Source organism: Lissotriton vulgaris, chromosome 4_1, assembly GCF_964263255.1.
Source record: "Lissotriton vulgaris chromosome 4_1, aLisVul1.2, whole genome shotgun sequence".
Classification (NCBI taxonomy): domain Eukaryota; kingdom Metazoa; phylum Chordata; class Amphibia; order Caudata; family Salamandridae; genus Lissotriton; species Lissotriton vulgaris.
In genome coordinates, this window is record NC_141691.1 from 920,933,705 (window position 1) to 920,952,442 (window position 18,738).

General features: G+C 41.4%; 1 protein-coding gene across 1 annotated transcript in view; it reads left to right on the forward strand.

The window, feature by feature from the left end:
- SYCP2L (synaptonemal complex protein 2 like) overlaps positions 1-18,738 on the forward strand; it is a 1,791,741-nt gene that overhangs the window by 1,156,178 nt on the left and 616,825 nt on the right. Inside the window, exon 27 of the mRNA XM_086966882.1 lies at positions 5,700-5,754. Within this exon, the coding sequence (XP_086823008.1) occupies positions 5,700-5,754 (55 nt within the window). The remainder of the gene's footprint in view (positions 1-5,699; positions 5,755-18,738) is intronic.

An 18,738-nucleotide genomic window follows, 5' to 3' on the forward strand; every position in this document is an offset into this window, starting at 1 on the left:
AATTAGCCTGTACTCAAACCTCTGATATCTTGGCACAGAGCAGTCAGGCTTAACTTGGAGGCAATGTGTAAAGTATTTGTGCAATGCTTCAAACAGTAACACAATAAAAACACACCGCAAAAGTAGCCCACAAGAAAATAGAGGGATTTTCAAAACCAAAATGACAAAAATTCAATCAGTAGAACCAGAGATATTAAATGTTAAGGATTTTAGTAAAAATAGCTCCCAAAGGCATAAAGTGCAAACTGTGGATGTCTGATCACGCCGGTCTGGGGCAATGTCACAAGTTCAGGCCGACCGCATTGGAGCACATGCCGGCTACAAGGACCCAGTTAAGCCTTCTCAACAAAGTATCTTCAGTCCTGGTTTGTGGAGCTTTGTGTGGATCCGTATCAGAGATGCGTTGCGCAGCTGAAGAAATGTGTCTATTCCGAGATGCAGCGAGGCTGTGGTTCGAAATCTTGTTGCATCATCGTTTAAGATCTGGAATTCGCATCACAAGCCCTTGTCGACAAGAGTTTCGGATGTGTCGTACAGTTCTGGCGATGCGTCGGTTACGAGGGGTTATGATGCGGAGTCCGGCATTATTGTTGAGGCTGCTGTCGATGAGAGATGCATGGATCTGCATCAAGGCATTTCCCCCGTAGCAGCAGTTCAGAATGCGATGTGGGTTGCAGCAGCAATGCAGGTTTTTGTGACAGGCCCAATCCATGCAGCAGCAGAGATGTTTCGGGTCTGCTCAGGGTTAAACTGCGCAGCACAGGTGATGCGTTGGTTCTGTTCAATCCACAGAGGCAGGCAAAGCACATTAAGGCCACTCCAAGGGTCAAGTACTGGTGTGGCACCACTTGGTAGGGTATACTCAGATGGCAGAGTCTTGGCGTGGTGCAAGTTTGTTTGAAGCCTGTTGTGTTCCTGGGGCTTCAGGTCAAGGGGGAATCAAACTGGCCCTTGATGTCACTCTGGGTTTTGGGTTCAAGTGGCGTAAGTCCAGCCATGCACACCCAGGCAGGAGGGCACCCAGCAGCAGATCAGGACAGCAAAGCAGCAGTACAGTAGGGCAGTAGTCCAGCCAAGTGGAAGTCCTTCAACAGCACAGCAGTCCTTTCTGGCAGAGTTTCCACAAGTCTCGAAGTGTACTGAAAGGTGGTCCACTATTTATACACAGTTGTGCCTTTGAGGTGGGAGAAGCTTTTAGAGGCATGCCTTTATAGTGCACAGATGCCCTGCTTTCATGGCCCTGGCTCCAGACTAGCTACAGGGGGTATGAAGCCCTTTGTGTGGAGACAGAACACAGCCTAATAAAGTGTAAGTCGGCTTGTGCCAAGCTCCTCCCTACCATCCTGCTAGTGATGGCCATCCAGTCACACGTAGATCCCCATTGTGTGTGGCTGTCTAGGAGGAAAACGGAAAGCCTAACTGTCCACTACACCCAGTCACTGACCCCTCCAGGCAGCAGGCACCAACTGGCTTTGGTAAGAAAATGCCAACTTTCAATAAGTGGCATTTTCAGATTTGCAATTCAAAATCCAACTAACCCATAAATTAGGATTTTGAATTTAGATTTCAGACACCAAACTTGAACTGATTGCCTATTTCCATTTGGATATTTCACACATAATTTTAATAAGGTAATTCCAATGTTATACTATGGGAGAGATAGGCCTTTTACTAGTGAAAAACAGATGTAAGAGTTTTTCACTAATAAGACATGTAAAACTTAAAAGTACATGTCCTACTTTTTAAATACACTTCACCCTGCCTTTTGGCATGTCTGGGACGGGTGGCTTATATGCATTACAAAGGAATGTTTGGGCCTGCTAAAACGTCTAGTTTGCAGGGTTGAAATAGCAGTTTAAAAACTGCACACACAGACTGTAATGGCAGGCCTGAGAAATGTTTAAGTGCTACTTAAGGGGGTGGCACAATCAGTGTTGCATGCCCACTAGTAGCATTTATTGTAAAGGCCCTGGGCAGAGATAGTACCACTTTACTGGGGACTTGCCAGTGAATTAAATATAACAATTGTTTTAAAGCCAATTCTACCATGTTTTAAGGAGAAAGAGCACCAGCCATTAGCACTGGTTAGGCAACAAAACTGGATTCAACAGAAACGTAGGAGTGAAGGCTAAAAGGCTGGGGATGAAGCTGCAGAAAGGCCATGTCCAATTTATTTATTTATTTATGCGATTTTATATAGCGCGAACTTTACCCGAAGGTGTCGGAGCGCTTTACATAGGACCCAGTTTCAACCATAAGGACTGAAGGTTGCAAGCGGAAAAACAAATTTGCAAATTTTTGACTTACATAAGAACCAGTTGAAAGCATACGGACTTAGGAATACATGCGTTACAAAACAGGTACAACAGAAAAAAATTGCAAATGTACAAGAGATAGTCACACAAGGAGGAGATGCAAATGGATAAACTCTAGGCATATACTAGTAAAATCTATATCTACTTAGGGAGGGGATACACATGGATATACTCTAAGAGTCACATAGGAATGGTAGAGAGCACAGCGGACTCCTGCATAAACTAGTGATTAGAGTTATCTCTATATACATAGGGAGGGGGTAAAACTGGATATACTCTAAAAGTCACATAGGAATGGAAAAGAACAAAGCGGACTACTGCATGTTCTAGTGATTAGAGTTATCGCTATATACATAGGGAAGGGATACACATGGATATACTCTAACAGTCTCATAGGCGACTAGTCGTTAGTTATCTCTATATACATAGGGAAGGGATACACATGGATATACTCTACAAGTCACATAGGAGACTAGTCATTAGAGTTATCTCTATATACATAGGGAGGGATATGACCGGATATACTCTAATGGTCACATAGAAATGGTAGAGAGTACAAAGGTCTACTGCATACACTAGTGATTAGAGTTATCTCTATATACATAGGGAGGGGATATGACTGGATAAACTCTAAGAGTCACATAGGAATGGTATATGGGGCAAGGTCTAAAGCAGATACCTTTGATTAGAGGTATTACAATAGGTCAAAGAGCAGAGTTCCATAAGTGTGGATGCAGTCACAGCACACAGGGAGGGTGGGAGGGATGCAAGGGTATGGAGAGGAGGGGAAGCAAAAGAAGGAGGAAACATTTGAGGATCATCCACGGGGAAAACGGTTAAAGGCCGAGGGAATGGTAGGAGGGCTGGAGTCCAGAGAAACTGTTCTAAAACAGCAGCAAAGTGTCGGTCAGGACAGAACAAAAGTCCAGAAGTCCAGGAGAGAAGGTGGGAGCCCAGGTGGGAGATGAAGCAAAGGGAAGAAACATTTGAGGATCATCCACGGGGAAAAGAGTTAAGGACGAGGGAGTGGGAGGAGGGCTAGAGTCCAGAGAAACTGTCCGAGAACAGCAGCAGGGTGTCGGTAATGACAGAACAAAAGTCAAGAAGTCCAGGAGAGAAGGTGGGAGCCCAGGTGGGAGATGAAGTTGGAGGCCAGCCGCAGGCGCGTCGCCATCTTGGAGAGCCTGCGGTCATCCGGCTCGGTGGGCGTGAGAGTGCGCAAGGTGGTGAAGGTGTTGGTGTGATCACGCGTTGGCCATGGGGCGCTGCCCAGGCATGTTAAGAGCAGGCCCCGCGTGGCGCCTATCTTCGCTCTGCGGTCATTGGCAGCCGCCATCTTAGGTCCAGGCAAGTTGCAAGGAGGGTGGTGCGACGGGCAGCCGCCGCAGCACTAGGGGCCAGTTGTGCCCCCCCCACCCAGATATATTAGCGGGAGGCTCCGCTAGGAATCAGCGAGTGGCCAGCGACCCTACCTCCCGGGTTGTTGTCGTCGGGTGGGCACCTCACTATAAGGCACTGCAAATGTCCGGTAGATCGTAGAGGCAGAGGTAGATGCAGGCGAGGGTCACTGCCAGGGATCCTTGAAGAGGGCTCACCCCCGCAGGTATGAGACACAGAGAGAGCTTGCGAGGTCGCCTATGGGAGAGGCAGTAAGCGCTGGGCCAGATGGTCACATAGGGGCGCAGACCGATAGTTGCATGTCACACCTGGCCGCCATTTTGAGGTCAGGCAGGCGTGGGAAGGCAGATTGTGACGGGGGCCGCCCCCGGTGTCTTGCCGCTACAGAGGCCCCCCGAGACTATCCTCAACTAGAGGCAGCCCCAGCGTCCCTCAAATTTCGCCCGTCAAGCGTACCTCCCACTGAGGGTTGAAGACATCGGCGCTCTCATCAGGGCTCCGGCCGCCATTTTGCCCGCTGCCATCCTCTCGCGTCTCCTCGCAGATCCAGCCGCTACAGCGGCACCAGGGGCGATCGGAGCAGCCCCGGAGGTGCCCTGCACCTTCCGCTTCCTAGGCGTGCCGAAAACAACCCCCGGGCCACTGGGGAACCGCCAAACCAAGCTCCCGAGCAGCGCCGGGGCCGGGAGCCGAGACGGATCATGACCGCCCGGCTCCGGCCCCGCCCCGTCCCCAATACTCAGCATCAGCTGGATTATGGGACACAGCACAAGTGCACTTTTGTGCATAAAGATGTGCAGGTTATAAAAAAGATGGAACGTTTAGACACACTTCATAACATCACATTTTAATAGGTAAAAACGTACCAGAAGTACTGTAGGCATATCTGCATATTCTCTAAATGTAAACACAGACGTACATTTAAAGTATTGCTGCTTCTTACAAATACTACACTTACTCCATTAAAGTCTTGCTAATGGAAGAAGTGCTGAAGTTGCCCTTTTAAGTTTATCATAATTTGCCACACAATTTATAATCTATGTTCTACTCCATAATTTTTTGATTTCAACTTAAACTTTCTGGCTGAAATGGATCAATAGTTAAAGTTGCTGCCCACGGGATACATGACTTTGCCAGTAACTTTATGAAAGTTAACCGGTGCCTTCAGTTTTTGTTTACTTTAGTTACCCGTTTAAGGAGATTATACTGTTTCCAGATTGTGTCAATGTTTTGTGGATCAGGGGTAATGCGTTTTTCTACAACAGGAACCAAAAACGTTATCTACCTAAAGGTAATTCACATAGGGCGGTTAGAATGATTACTTCTTCGTCATGATTTATTCATTTTCATCGCAAATTGCTATTCACCTGGCAGACACTGTTCCCAAAGCTACATTATCTCAACCGGGAAATTAAACCTTAGAAGAATAACAAATTCGTTTGTATCTTTGTAGGGTAGCAAGTCTTCAGTCCCAAAGTGCATTTTATAATTGAGACATGCAAAATAGAGTATACTGTTCGCTAAGCTATTTTGACAGATAGAGGTGCTGAATAATTGAAGTATAAATTAACTGTCCCTGTCACATAATTTAGTCAAGCCAGCCGCACAATTTGATCCTAATATGCTGCATACTTCTTTTGGCTTTTCCTATAGTGTATGACAAGAATCCGTATCAATTTGTAATGAAAAGCGTTTCTACTCTTGCGTTTTTTTTGCTGGACTTGGCAGTAATTTTGCTTTCAGAAAGTGAGGTCCGGTCACTTGGCTCATTGTAGTAGTGTGTGAAAACTGACGACATTTTGAATCACAAGAAAAAACTTTGGTATCGAAAAAACTGCATTAATCTGTATTGTATGCTGCATCAATTATCCTTCGTGAGCTGTAACGTTAATGCCAGTTTTTGGGTAATTTATTTAATCCTCTTGTCACCATTCTGTTTTTCTAGTATGCCTGCTCAGGGTGATGGACTATTTTTTTTTATTTCAGGAAGAATGAAAGCTCAAGCTTGAAAGATGTACCCAGCAGCACAGAAAAGAGAGTAGTAAGTTGTTTTTTTCTATAACATGTGATAAATATGGGATACATTCCCTCCTGTCATACCTTAAATGACTATGGCAAGACAGATGAGTTCCATGACCATATAGAGAAACCAGGCGGAAGGCAGAGTTTCTTTATAATGTCATGGAAAGTTGAGGTGACTTGCAGTATCCTGATAATGTATGGCGTGGGTACTTTACCTTTTAATGCATGGCCACACCCTCACTCTTTCCACAAAACTCTGAAATCCTTTGTTTTGCTATTTCATGTAAGGGTCAGGATATTTGTTAACATAAAGAATAACATTAAAAGCTTACGTACATAATTAAATGCACCAAAAAGCAATTAGACATTTGTTGCGAAAAGTTAACTGTCGGTTTATTATAAAACAGATTTATTTTTAAAACCATTTGCTCAGAATGTGCAGCGAGATTATATCTTTCGTATAATAACCTAAAGCACAGAAATGTAAACCAGTTACCTTAAATATCCACCATCCCCTTTATGCTCATCATTATACATTTGGAAAAACAGCTGCAGGAAAAGCCATTATTTGGTTTCATTTTTGAACCTGTAGCTTTGATTATGCTTTGTGATCTGCCTTTTCATTTGACCGCTGACTCTAGCTGCAGGCATTGTCCTCAGAATTCAACTGTAATAAGTTATTACTGTTTAGCGGCTATATCATTCGTTTATTACAGGCAACTGGGTACATTACATGTCGCCTGTAATAAGGCATTTGTGTTTAATGGGATTTCTGGCTCTCTTTATCAAAGGATAATCATACCAGTTTGTGGGTGACTAACAGTTACTTTTTCTTGTTTAATGTAGTGGATGATGGTTTTAGAATGTGTTTCTCCTTTAATCTTAACCTACAGGTAACGTTTTAATTGTTTGAGGTATCTCTGCAATACCGGTAGACTGCAATGGGTAAAACACCACCTGTTGTGTTTAAAATAATCCTTAACCGGTATTTGAAGACTAACAAGGGTGACTTGTTAGATGACCATAGGAAAGCTTCTAGATGAGTGGTGATATGAATTAAGGAAAATCTTGTGAGTGACATGGGATAGCTAACGGATTGGAGGTTACATGGGCTTAGAAATCTGTGAGGGAAGTGGTGAAAATGAAAAGGTACAGGTTTAGGTGTAAAAAAGTAAACCTGATGTGGCTAGAGACCCCCCTGTCCCTAATGAGCTACGAAGGGTTAGTCCAAACCAAAGTCTGAGTTGACAATTAAGGTGAAAAAAGAGGCGATAAGGTAAGACTATGGGCCATTATAGCAAGTTTCACAATAAAACACAAGAACATTTTGTTATTTGACTGGGACGTATTAGGAAAGTATATCTTCAGTGCTCTAAGGGCTTAGCATCAGGAGTAAGTATATCACAGCCACAACATCTGAATCACTACATCGCTAGTAAGTTTTGACCACACTTTCATTGGAGTCATGTGTCATTACCTCTGTCTGTCTATATGAATGTATGGACATTGAAAAATCTTCTTAGCCATACCCATTAGATATATTACCAGGGGGTCCACTCTATGGTATCAGAACAGGTTTCCATTGAAAAGGCGTTTTTTTGTTTTCGGAATATCGTTTGTATCATTCAAAGAATCTGCACAATACTCCCCAAAAAGGGTCATCTAGTTTTGGTTTGGCATGGCAAGTTTAATGCAGAACCACAACAAAGGGGTGTCAAAAAAGTAGCTTTTCCTATTGTAGCTCCGATAGGAATGATTGCTATCCACTACAGGATACTACTTTGGCCGCAATTCCACAAAGCTTGGTATTAAAGTAGGATTTTACTCAAGGCATTGCATTCTCTTTGTTAAGTGTCCTATAATAAATTAAAGGAAGTATGTTATGTTACAGATATTTGTATATCACACTTACACCATAAGGTTTCATGGTGTTAAATAGCCAAAGGGAACATAACAGAAAGACGTGCTGTATGGAGAGAATGCACTAGTTGTGCGCTTGTTGAAATAGCTAGGTCTTTAGTGCCTGTCTGAATTTTATATATTTTGATGCCATCGGTATACTGATAGGAAGTGAGTTCCAGATCTAAGGGGCCAAGGCAGAGAATCTGGAACCATTGATACTTTTTTTTTGGACTTGGTAAGGAAAAGAGATTCTCAAAGTATGAGCGTAGTGCCATATTCAGGATCTATTTCAAAAGTCCGAGTTTTCAGCAAAAGCTTTAAAGGTTATACACCCTGTTTTGAAGATAATCTTTTGCTCCATAAGGAGGCAATGTCGGTCTCTCAGTAGGGGGTAATGTGAGTGTGTTTTGGCTGTACATATGTCAGACGCTCTGCATGGCTCTTAACAATTTGGAGCCTTAACAGTAAAGCCTTAGGGAGTCCAAAGTAAAAAATAATTAGCGTAGTCAAGAAGGAAAATTATTAATGCTATGACTACTTGAATAAAAGCCTAAAAGGTGAGACAGCTATTTTTTCATCCTAGGAAGAGATAAGAAGCAGGAAGAAATTACTGCTCCTAACTGATGTTTCAAGTATAACTCATTGTCAGTTATGACTCCAAGGTTTTTACACATTTCTTATTTTAATAGCACAATTTGCTCTTTGTGATAATTTCCTCAGTTTTATTTGCTCAGAGTTTAGGATGGTTGCTATTCATCAAGTCGCAGATGAAATGCATAGTGTTTTGAAAGTTTTCCTTAGACAATGAAGAGTTGTCTATCCTGAAATGTTCTGTAGTGTAGTTCCTATATTCCCAATTGGCTCTGCACATTGGAATAATATAGCCTATAGATTTGACGTAGGACTGAGGTCAACTAGGTCTCTATCGAATATACTAAACTTGATTGTGAGTGTGCCAGTTAACTCAGAGGTCACTAGAAACTTTCTTGAATATACAAGAAGGGATTCGTTTCTGACAACCGCATAAACATGACAACTTTGTTTCCCAAGAATAAGAATATATCTCTCAGAGTCTCGGAAACAATAGATAAGTATTTCACTCAGTCAGTCGTGCATACTTTGTTTCTATAGAGTTGCAGAGAAATAGAGAGACAGGCGTTATCAATAAAAAGGGTTTATTGAACAGTCTTCTTGCTCATGCAAGAGAAGTGAACTGCTACAATTGTTATGTTGACTGCAAAGTATAATGCGTACAGCGAGATAGTATTATACAATAATACTGTAAAAGCATTGCATGGTTTCTAAGCCATATAAAAATACATACATAAATACACAGACTAAAATACTCAAATGATGTCTCTAAAATACGCCTACCCCAATGTACCTAACCTAAGTCTAGTATGCGAGAAGAAGTAAGTATTGTGTTGCATAGGTTTTAGTTTTCTTTGTCCAGGAATCTACCAAAGGTTTCTCTAGGTTCTAATCAGCTCCATACCTTAGTTAGAATGAAGGAGGTCTGGTATCTCTGTCTCGGGACTCGATTTCCCAACACCCCGCTAGGGGAGCCGGAAACACTGGAGCTGGATTCTCGGCAGGAAAAAGGCAGCCTCTTGATCAGTGTGTCAGCTGGAGAGTCGGCTTCTTTCGGCACTTGCTGTAGCGAGCTGCGTCGGATAAGTAGATAGTCGAACTGCTTCATACCACCGTAGTTTGCTATAGCAAGTGAAGGTATATTTATACCTTGAAGATGTTTAGGAATGCCATAGTTTGACATAAAGTCGGGCATAAGAACGTCATAATGAACCCCTTGGGAGTAGTTGGTCATTGTAAAACTTAGTTCTTGGAGAAATCAATGTTAAGTAATGGGACGTTCCCTGACTGCTTAAGCTGATTTTCCAAGAAATCGTTGTGACGTTTGGTACGGATAGAAATAGCTATGCCTGTATTTGGGTAGCATGGGCTATGCCTAAATAAGGGTATGATTTCTATGCCTATATTAGGGCAATGTGAATTGTACCTATATAAGGGCATGAATCGTGAAAATTCACTCAGAGCCTAAAACGCCACACCACACCCACTCCACTTTATTATGTACAACATTACTAAGTTCTAAACACAAAAACAATATCTAAACATGTGTTAAAAACCCACCCAAAATACATAAAAATGCATTGGTACTGGTTGTACACGAAAAAGAGCATTTGTTCTGTCATAGATATATATTGCCTGTATGCTGTGTTAAGTTAGCATGAGCTTATTAGGAGTTTAAACGCCATTTTACCTTTCTGCTACTTCTGCACATGACACATAGCTGTTGCTTTAGCTTTGAGCCTAGTAGAATGTTTTGATTCGTGCGAGAATAATATGTTGTTACTCTGATATCAGCCTTGCTTGGCGAGCTGTGTCTGTACAGTGAGTGCAGAAAGCTACAAAGATATCTCAACACAGTGGTTGTTGTGAGGTCTGATCTTCGCACGTTCCTAGACATAACATACATGCAGCCTCCGCCAAGTTCTGGCTTTAGGCGCGTTTATATTGCTTGGCACAAGAGCATACAAACACACTTGATGGTGCTTCGCATGCAGAGAGCTGGTGGAAGATGATGTGATCCCTTCCCACTCGGATCTTGTGGTATGGGGCCGCACTGCTATAACCCAAAGAAACCTTCTTAGATATAATATAATATACTAGCTAGGGAGGGTGAGAATTAGTTTTTTTTAAACCCTATTCGTTTTAGCATAATACCATGCTTTCACCGTTTGTGTTCTATGGACTAGTAACTATGCTGATTACTTTGTTTCCTATAATATGTTTGCTTGTACTAGCTAAGATACAGCATTTGAAAACACTGCATTAGTGAATAAACATTTCAAATATGCACGTGTCCTCTTTTACTCCTTGTTCTGGATTGAAATGATTGTATAACGAAAGAGTGTTCATGTGTTCCACGTTACCTGAGGTGTACTAAGTCCATGTTCTGGTTTGTCTAAGCATTGGGAGTTTAGTGATAACCAATGAGACACTGTAGCTAGTCTGGTAGGTAATTTTGGGTACGAAGGTGAGTTTTGGCACACTCTAATTCACTGAGGTTCCAAGTCTCTATATGCACAGGTCTGTATGAGCACGGAAACCCTGCGGCATGGCGCCCAATCGTTGGTGGTCTTATTGCATGATACTTGAGTAGTACATCATTCGGTCCTTAACCCCTTCACTATTGTTAACGGTGGTGTTAGACAAACCTACCTGTATTCGTACACGAAAAATGCTCTTTTTCTTGTACAACCAGTACCAATGCATTTTTATGTATTTTGGGTGGGTTTTTAACACATCATGTTTAGATATTTTTTTGTGTTTAGAACTTAGTAATGTTGTACATAATAAAGTGGAGTGGGTGTTGTGTAGCGTTTTTTAAGCTCTGAGTGAATTTTCCCGATTCATGCCCTTATATGTTGTGTGACCTTTTAGGCTCTGAGTGAATTTTCCCGATTCATGCCCTTATATATTTACAATTCAGTTTGTATCCCAAGGGTTGGTTGATGTGGCACAGAAGTGCAGATTCGTGCCAACATAGCTTTTTGGGTCTGGCTGAGGGTTTTACACAGGTCAGAGTAGATCCCCGTTTTGAGAGTGACCATTCTGTAACCACTCATTCAGTAGGCAAATTGTCAGAACTTGCTCAAACACTCTACATTGGCGTCAGTCAAACTGCAATTGTCTAAACTGACTGACGAGATTGACTTAAATGACTTCATAAAGGGCCCAGCTGGAGGTAGGTCTAAAAGATGGATCTATGCCGTTTACAATGAACTATGGAAAACATCACGGATTGAAGCAGCTACCCGCCTTAGGGCTATTGATCAAGCTAATTTGGAGAAAGTGCTTGCAGTAGTGGATAACCGCATTAACACACTTTCCTCCCGCATTTACACATTGGATAATATTGTGTCATCTGTTGTTGAAATTGTACAGGATGAAGTGTCTGTTTTGTACCATGGTCAAAATCAATTGCGTTCTATTGTGCAGTTTGCATGGACCCTGCAGACACTGAAAAACGGAAAAGTGCCTTCGAATTACATTAATGTCTCATCTCTATTTGCCCCTTTGAGAAACAATGTTTGCTTTCAATGAGTGATGCTTCTTTTTCCATGTTACACATTGAACGATTTGAGTCTTTACCCTTTTCAGTGGCAGAGGCCAATACTGCTACGTGGCTTATCCACGGGTTAATAACTTTACCATTTGCACTTTTCCAGTTTACAAATTGCATAAAATATTTTGCCATTGGTAGATAAGAGCCTCTTGGTAGCTCCTATTTACATGAAGCCTGGTCACTCCCTTTCACTTAGATGCCTTAGGGACGGAAAAGAAGTTTATCTGAAAGGGGAGGAGTGCACGGAAACACCGGATCACTCATTAATGTGTAGACACATACAATTGCATGGCTCTTGTAATCAGGAACGGCCTAATTTAGCATGTGTTTTAAAAGGTACACCCGTGCCCGCGATTGTCCCCACGTTCACTTTATTAGCGAACGGTAGTTATTTGCTTTTAAATAATGAAGATTGCTGTGGGTTATTGAAAGGCATAGCTTATATTGTAACAGTCGGTGAGCGTGTGCTTTGCTGCAAAAATGTGTTGTATCCACCCACGCAAGGGAACTTGGATGTTTCCATCTGGTCGAGGATTCCGACCTTGAAGGCAGAGTTTGATAAGATGAGCAGAATAAGAGCCTTATTGTCACAAAAAGAAATTGCCCTGACATCTGCTCTTGAAACATTTGTCCTTCACGTAGCTAACAACCGCACAAAAGTGCATGCTTTATTAAACACTGACCTGCCTTTACATTTCGGGAAGCTGATTCATACAATCTTTAACGCGTCCTCCACTTCGGGGCTGGTTCATTTTTTTAAGGTAGTGAGCAGTGGTCTAGTGACTTCTTTCCAAAAGATATTTGGAATCATTCCTGCTTTCTTCCATTCGATCTTTTCCAGCTTATTTGGTGGATTTCCCGTTTTACTGGCGCTGGCTGCTGGCTTTTTGGTGCTATTTTGTTTTATTCAAAATGGATGGCCGTCCTGTGTTCGCAGACGGGCAGTCGCAGTTAGCACTGTTTCGCAACAGGATGCTTGAATACTATGGTGCACTGCCACTCGCCGCCTCAAGTGCAGCATATGGATTATCGTTTTGATTTTCCTATTTCACCTGTGTCCAGCCTGTCTTTAATTGCCTGAGCTGCGATTTTGACTGTGCCCTGGATTTGTGTCTCTGCAATTTGGTGTCTCCTGAAGTGGATTTTATTCATCTCATGAGTCCCTTAGCTACTCATACATTTCTTTGTTCTGACGGAGGGATTATTGCCTTTGCAGCGATGCATGGAGTGCTGGGTCGTTGGAATATATTCGTAGCGGCGCAAGATTTCTTGGCACACAGCTTCATTGAAAACCCACTGAGTTGTCCTCTGAAGGTACTAAAGGCTCCGGTAATTGAAGAGCATGTATGTTCTTTCTCACTATTGAATTGTATGGCTGAGTTATTTTCAGATGATAACAGTGACTTCCTTTTGGAAGCTGTTGCTGCTTATTTTGCATACTCCGTTTTAGGCTGACTCCTATTGTGGCCTTTCTTTTTTCTCAAAAAAATTTCAAAATTATGATGGACAATTTTTTATATCAGAACTATTGGCTTTAATAACAGTGGACATTGCATTGCCATACTGGTGAGATTTTGGATCTTTGGGCGGACTTAATTATTTTTCCTCACCTACTCGAATTTGAACTGAATACTTTATTGAACTCTGCATTTCAAAATTGAGTCCCTTAGCTTATCTTATCTTATCCCATCTTATCCGTGCTCGGATCAAGGGAGGGTGTCATATAGATATATATTGCCTGTATGCTGTGTTAAGTTAGCATGAGTTTATTAGGAGTTTAAACGCCATTTTACTTTTCTGCTGGTTCTGCACATGACACATAGCTGTTGCTTTAGCTTTGAGCCTAGTAGAATGTTTTGATTCATGCGAGAATAATATGTTGTTACTCTGATATCAGCCTTGCTTGGTGAGCTGTTTCTGTACAGTGAGTGCAGAAACCTTCAAGGATATCTCAACACAGTCGTTGTTGTGAGGTCTGATCTTCGCACGTTCCTAGACATAACATACATGCAGCTGCGGCCAAGTTCTGGCTTTAGGCACGTTTTATATTGCTTGCCATAAGAGCATACAAACACACTTGATGGTGCTTCGCATGCAGAGAGCTGGTGGAAGATGATGTGATCCCTTCCCACTAGGATCTTGAGGTATGGGGCCGCAGTGCTATAACTCAAAGAAACCTTCTTACATATAATATAATATACTAGCTAGGGAGGGTGACAATTAGGTTTTGTTAAACCCTATTTGTTTTAGCATAATACCATGCTTTCACTGTTTGTGTTCTATGGACTAGTAACTATGCTGATTACTTTGTTTCTTATAATATGTTTGCTTGTACTAGCTAAGATACTGCGTTTTAGAACACTGCATTAGTGAATAAACATTTCAAATATGCATGTGTCCTCTTTTACTCATTGTTCTGGATTGAAATGATTGTATAACGAAAGAGTGTTCATGAGTTCCACGTTACCTGAGGTTTACTAAGTCCATGTTCTGGTTTGTCTAAGCATTGGGAGTTTTGTGATAACCAATGAGACACTGTAGCTAGTCTGGTAGGGGATTTTGGGTACTAAGGTGAGTTTTGGCACACCCTAATTCACTGAGGTTCCAAGTCCCTATATGCACAGTTCTGTATGAGCAAGGAATCCCTGCGACAGTTCTGTACGCTTTTAAAGCAATGTTTCATTCAAAGCATACAGTTGGATATTTTGAAAATGCTATCTGAATGAATCACGAAATACATTTATGAAATGGCTCTTAAATACAGAGAAAAAAGTCAGGACCATTCCTTGGCAGAATATATAAACTGTTTGAATGTGGACAAGGTCAAATATTGTCTCTGGAAGATTTTCAAAGAATTCTAGTTCTCTATGAATAGTTCTACTTTAAACAGATTACTTTGTACCAAAAATGAAAAAAAAATACAAATTTGGAAAAACAAAAGTTTGATCATAGAAAAAATAGAGTTCCAAAGTTAGATCTTTGTTTTGAAAAAATGAAGGTCGAATTCATAGTCTCTCAGAACACTGCGTCCCAAATCAAAAGTCAGTGTTGTTGTTTGGAGAAAACATCAAATCTTCTAAGTCTGTAAAGAATTTGTCTACCATTGTAGGTAAAAGTTAGATTACCTCGTTAAGATGATCAATCGCACATAGATGTGAAGCATCGCCATCAGCGTTGGTCGCATTAGCAATGTTCGCAGTAGATGGTACCTGTGTGCCTGTCGCTTCTCGTACCTCCCCGTCAGCATTTTGTGTCTGTGAGATCTCAATGAATGCCGTAATCAGAATTGGTAGCCGTTGGGGACACTACAGTGAATGAGCCGTCACTGGTCCAAGCAAAGTATCAATGACCGTTGGCATGACTGATGGGCGTGTCAGACAGATGTCTAGCACACATTCCTCTCCGCATAGCAGGCCTCGTAGAACAGGTAAGATGCAATCTTGCCAAATTGGTCTAAATGATAGAAACCATGTGACATTCAATTCTCTTAAACAAGTTAATCCCAAAATTTGGATTATGCGCTCACGACACTTCATCACCAGAAGAGTTTTCACCGCGGGGATACGGGTGTCGCTTGTAAGTTGGCTTGCCATATCGGAGTAAAAATAGTATCCTTGCTTCGAATCCCAAAATGAGCGGCAGTCCTCCAAACAGAGTGCACGAAGTTTGGAAATATGCCTAGGACTGCTTGAAAAGGTGCTAACAGTCCTAAAAAAATTGTCTTAAATACATGTACAATATCACTCGCATCAGACATGTTTAAGATATGACCTAACATTTCTGAGAAATTTATAGGGCGCACTTTGTGGTTAAAAGGGCATGTATCTCTATAGAAGTCCTTGCAACTTGCAGATCATACGTCTCTTTGGCCGAGGTCAATGGCACAGTTTTTTGTGAAAGAATGGCTTTCATTCAGTTTAAAGTATCAATTCATATAGAAGAGATGTTCATTGAAGGCCATAACGGCGACTCCCGGTCTGTCTTGGTTTTTGGAAACAATACTTGCATACAGCAAGTGACCCTGGCTGACACAGTTATGAGATAGGGTATTCCTGCAACATGCCACAGCAGCTGTGATCATTCAAAATAAAGTAACTTCCATTAGAAAGTTGCCCAAAAAGTGGATCAATCACTGCAGAAGGTGAACCTTGCAGGTGGCAGGATAAGTTGTTCGAGGAACCATCGCAGGCCTCCATGTAAATTAATACCCTGACAAAGGAGAGAACCGCTTAGTGTGTTTTCACAATTCGTACCACTAAGAAATACTTCTTTCCCCCCACTCCAACATTTGTGTGTATATGGTAAATCCCAGGATGTCTTGATGTATTCTTTACCCAAACTTTCATATACGCCTGCTGGTATACGTTTTAAGCACTACTGAAAATGGAAAATTGTAACAGGCAGAGTGATTGTACCGTGCATTATCCATTCTGTTGCTGGTTTCTCAGAAACAGTTAATGTCAATCTTTCCAGTTTTTCACTGCTCTGCACCGTATAGTCTGCTCCCCTCTGTGCCATTTTGATCTGTTTATCTGTGAGATTAAATTAAATTAAAAAAAACAGTGACGTGGTGTTGATTAAACGCCAGGGTACATAGCCTGAACGTAAGTTTTGTAACGTTCCGCCCAATAGCATTATAGAAGGTAATTGCGACTGACCATGTTGTAACATGACCAAGTCATGTTCGATTATGCCTATGGCAGAGGATACTATGCTGTCCAAAGAATATATCCTGGATGACCGTCGTTAACCCATTGTCAACTACAGAGAGATATTTCTCAAAGTTAATATGATCAATTTCTCATATCCATTCTGCAGTTTCTGCTTGCGTAATCTTCCATGCTTCATTATAAGCAGCATAGATACCGGCGTATATAAAACGTTTATGGTGCGGTTTAGTAGGTCCTTGTCAGAAATCCTTCAGATCAACGCCATCTTTAAGTAAAGATAAGTGTTGTTGTACTTCCTTTAATGTATATTTTTGTAGCCACTCAAGGCACAGTTTCCCTACACTTTATGATGTTACTATTCCTGGATGCTGTCTTTGAACATAGCTTGGATCTGGCCTAGTGAATTTGAACCCTTGTCTTATTCAGGAATCTATTTTGACAGTTGTAGGTGTCTGTGGGCCAGATTAACCATTTTTTCCAATCTGGATCTGTTCTGTTGTGAAGCTAAATTGTATGTACGTCGATCACCCCCTCTGTAATGTTGTTACTATCAGGTATAGGTGTAGACGGATTGCTTAACTCTATGATCTTGGCTAAACAAAGACTAGATGTCTGTTGGACAGTGTCATTCAAAAACATAATTTGCTCTGGGATGATCCAGGCTCTAAATAGTGCTTCCAATCCCTGCACCTGCGAGTCTTTCGAGCCTCAGACAGTTTTTGTCTCAATGTTGTCTTTCCAAAAGTCAAAACCTAACGAAGACAGCTGTGCATAAAAGGTCACAGAATAAATTTGCTTGGTATTTGTCAACATACTTTTCATTCCTGTCTTATTAACATTTTTAGAGTAAAAGGATTCTAGATTTGAAACATTAAAACATGAAAAGTATGGAAATTTGCCATAAAATATTTTTGAACTACCCCTTGGTGTCGTAGGACAATGTTCCCATTAAATATAAGTGAATATATTTCTAGGATTTCCAGATTTATGCAAGAAATGATGACCACAGTGATTATAACAATACATTTGTTCATAATCTGATGAACCTTCTATGTATTCATGATTTGTAAATTTTGCAGACATTTTTAAGTCTGACATCATATTATTACCAGTCTCGAAGTCCCAATCATCAGAAAAGGTACTAGATGGAACAGTCACTCAAGGAAATCTTGAATTGGTGTGGAATCTTCAACAGCTCTGCAGGACCAAAGATGTCATAATCAGTTCTTTCCCAAGCTATACCACCAGGTATAGGAACGGCTGTGATGTTCACTGATGACAAGTCTCTTTGTTCACGATGAGATGATTTGTGTGGCTTGAGGAGTAAGTTGAAGTTCCTGCTTGCTGTGTCCTTTTTAACATATCTTCTATTTATCAGCATCCCCAAAGTAAATACAAGAGCCATCCAAAGTAGAAGAAAAAGGACACCCGACACAATCCAAAGTTCAATCCATGATGAAACCAGATAAGTCTTTTCCAGGTGATGAAAAAGTTCTATTGCTTGTACTTTGAAAGTTCCTTTTGCTGGCGTCATTTCAGGTTTGCTGGGATCCTCAGAAAATGTATCAAAGTTAATTAAATAGCCAGAGGCTGTTCTGTCAATTGTAGGCATTGCATCATGATTCGTTGAAATCGCTGGAACCACTTGATCACTTGTTACATTTGTATGGTCAGTTGCTATTTCATTATAGACAGGCGTTTCTTGACAAACTATTATTTGGGTCTCAAGAGGTATAAGTTCCATGGCTTTGTTGCATAGTCCTTCATTTCGCAGTGCAGATTCTTCAAAGGCGATGAGTCTCTCAGTTTGAACCTCTTGGATAGTAGCCAGGTTAGGGCATCTGCTACATCTTTGGAGTCCACTTGGCCTACTGCTTATGATCGGCCACATGATGTGGTTTTTACGAGCAAGGGGCAGAAGTATCACTGTTCTTGATCCATGGATGGCTAGGACAGGTACTGCTTGTCTGTAAGAAGGCCCAAATTCCTTCTTGTCCGCAATCTTTTCTCTGGCTAGATCCCCAATCTTTGCTGTGACAGATGGTTTCTCTTCAGTGGTCATTCTCTTCAGTGGTCATTGCTTCAGGAACAAGTTACTTTGACTTTTTCTTATGTCATTTAAGTCCTGCAAAACAGCCAAACGGTCTTTGATATCTTTTTCTTTTTTTGAATATTTTTTTGACAACACGATACAAGAAAAGTAGCTTTGGTAACATATACAATCAGAGAGGTAAGCGATAACGTATTAACATACAAAAATAAGAATTTAGCCAGATCAGAA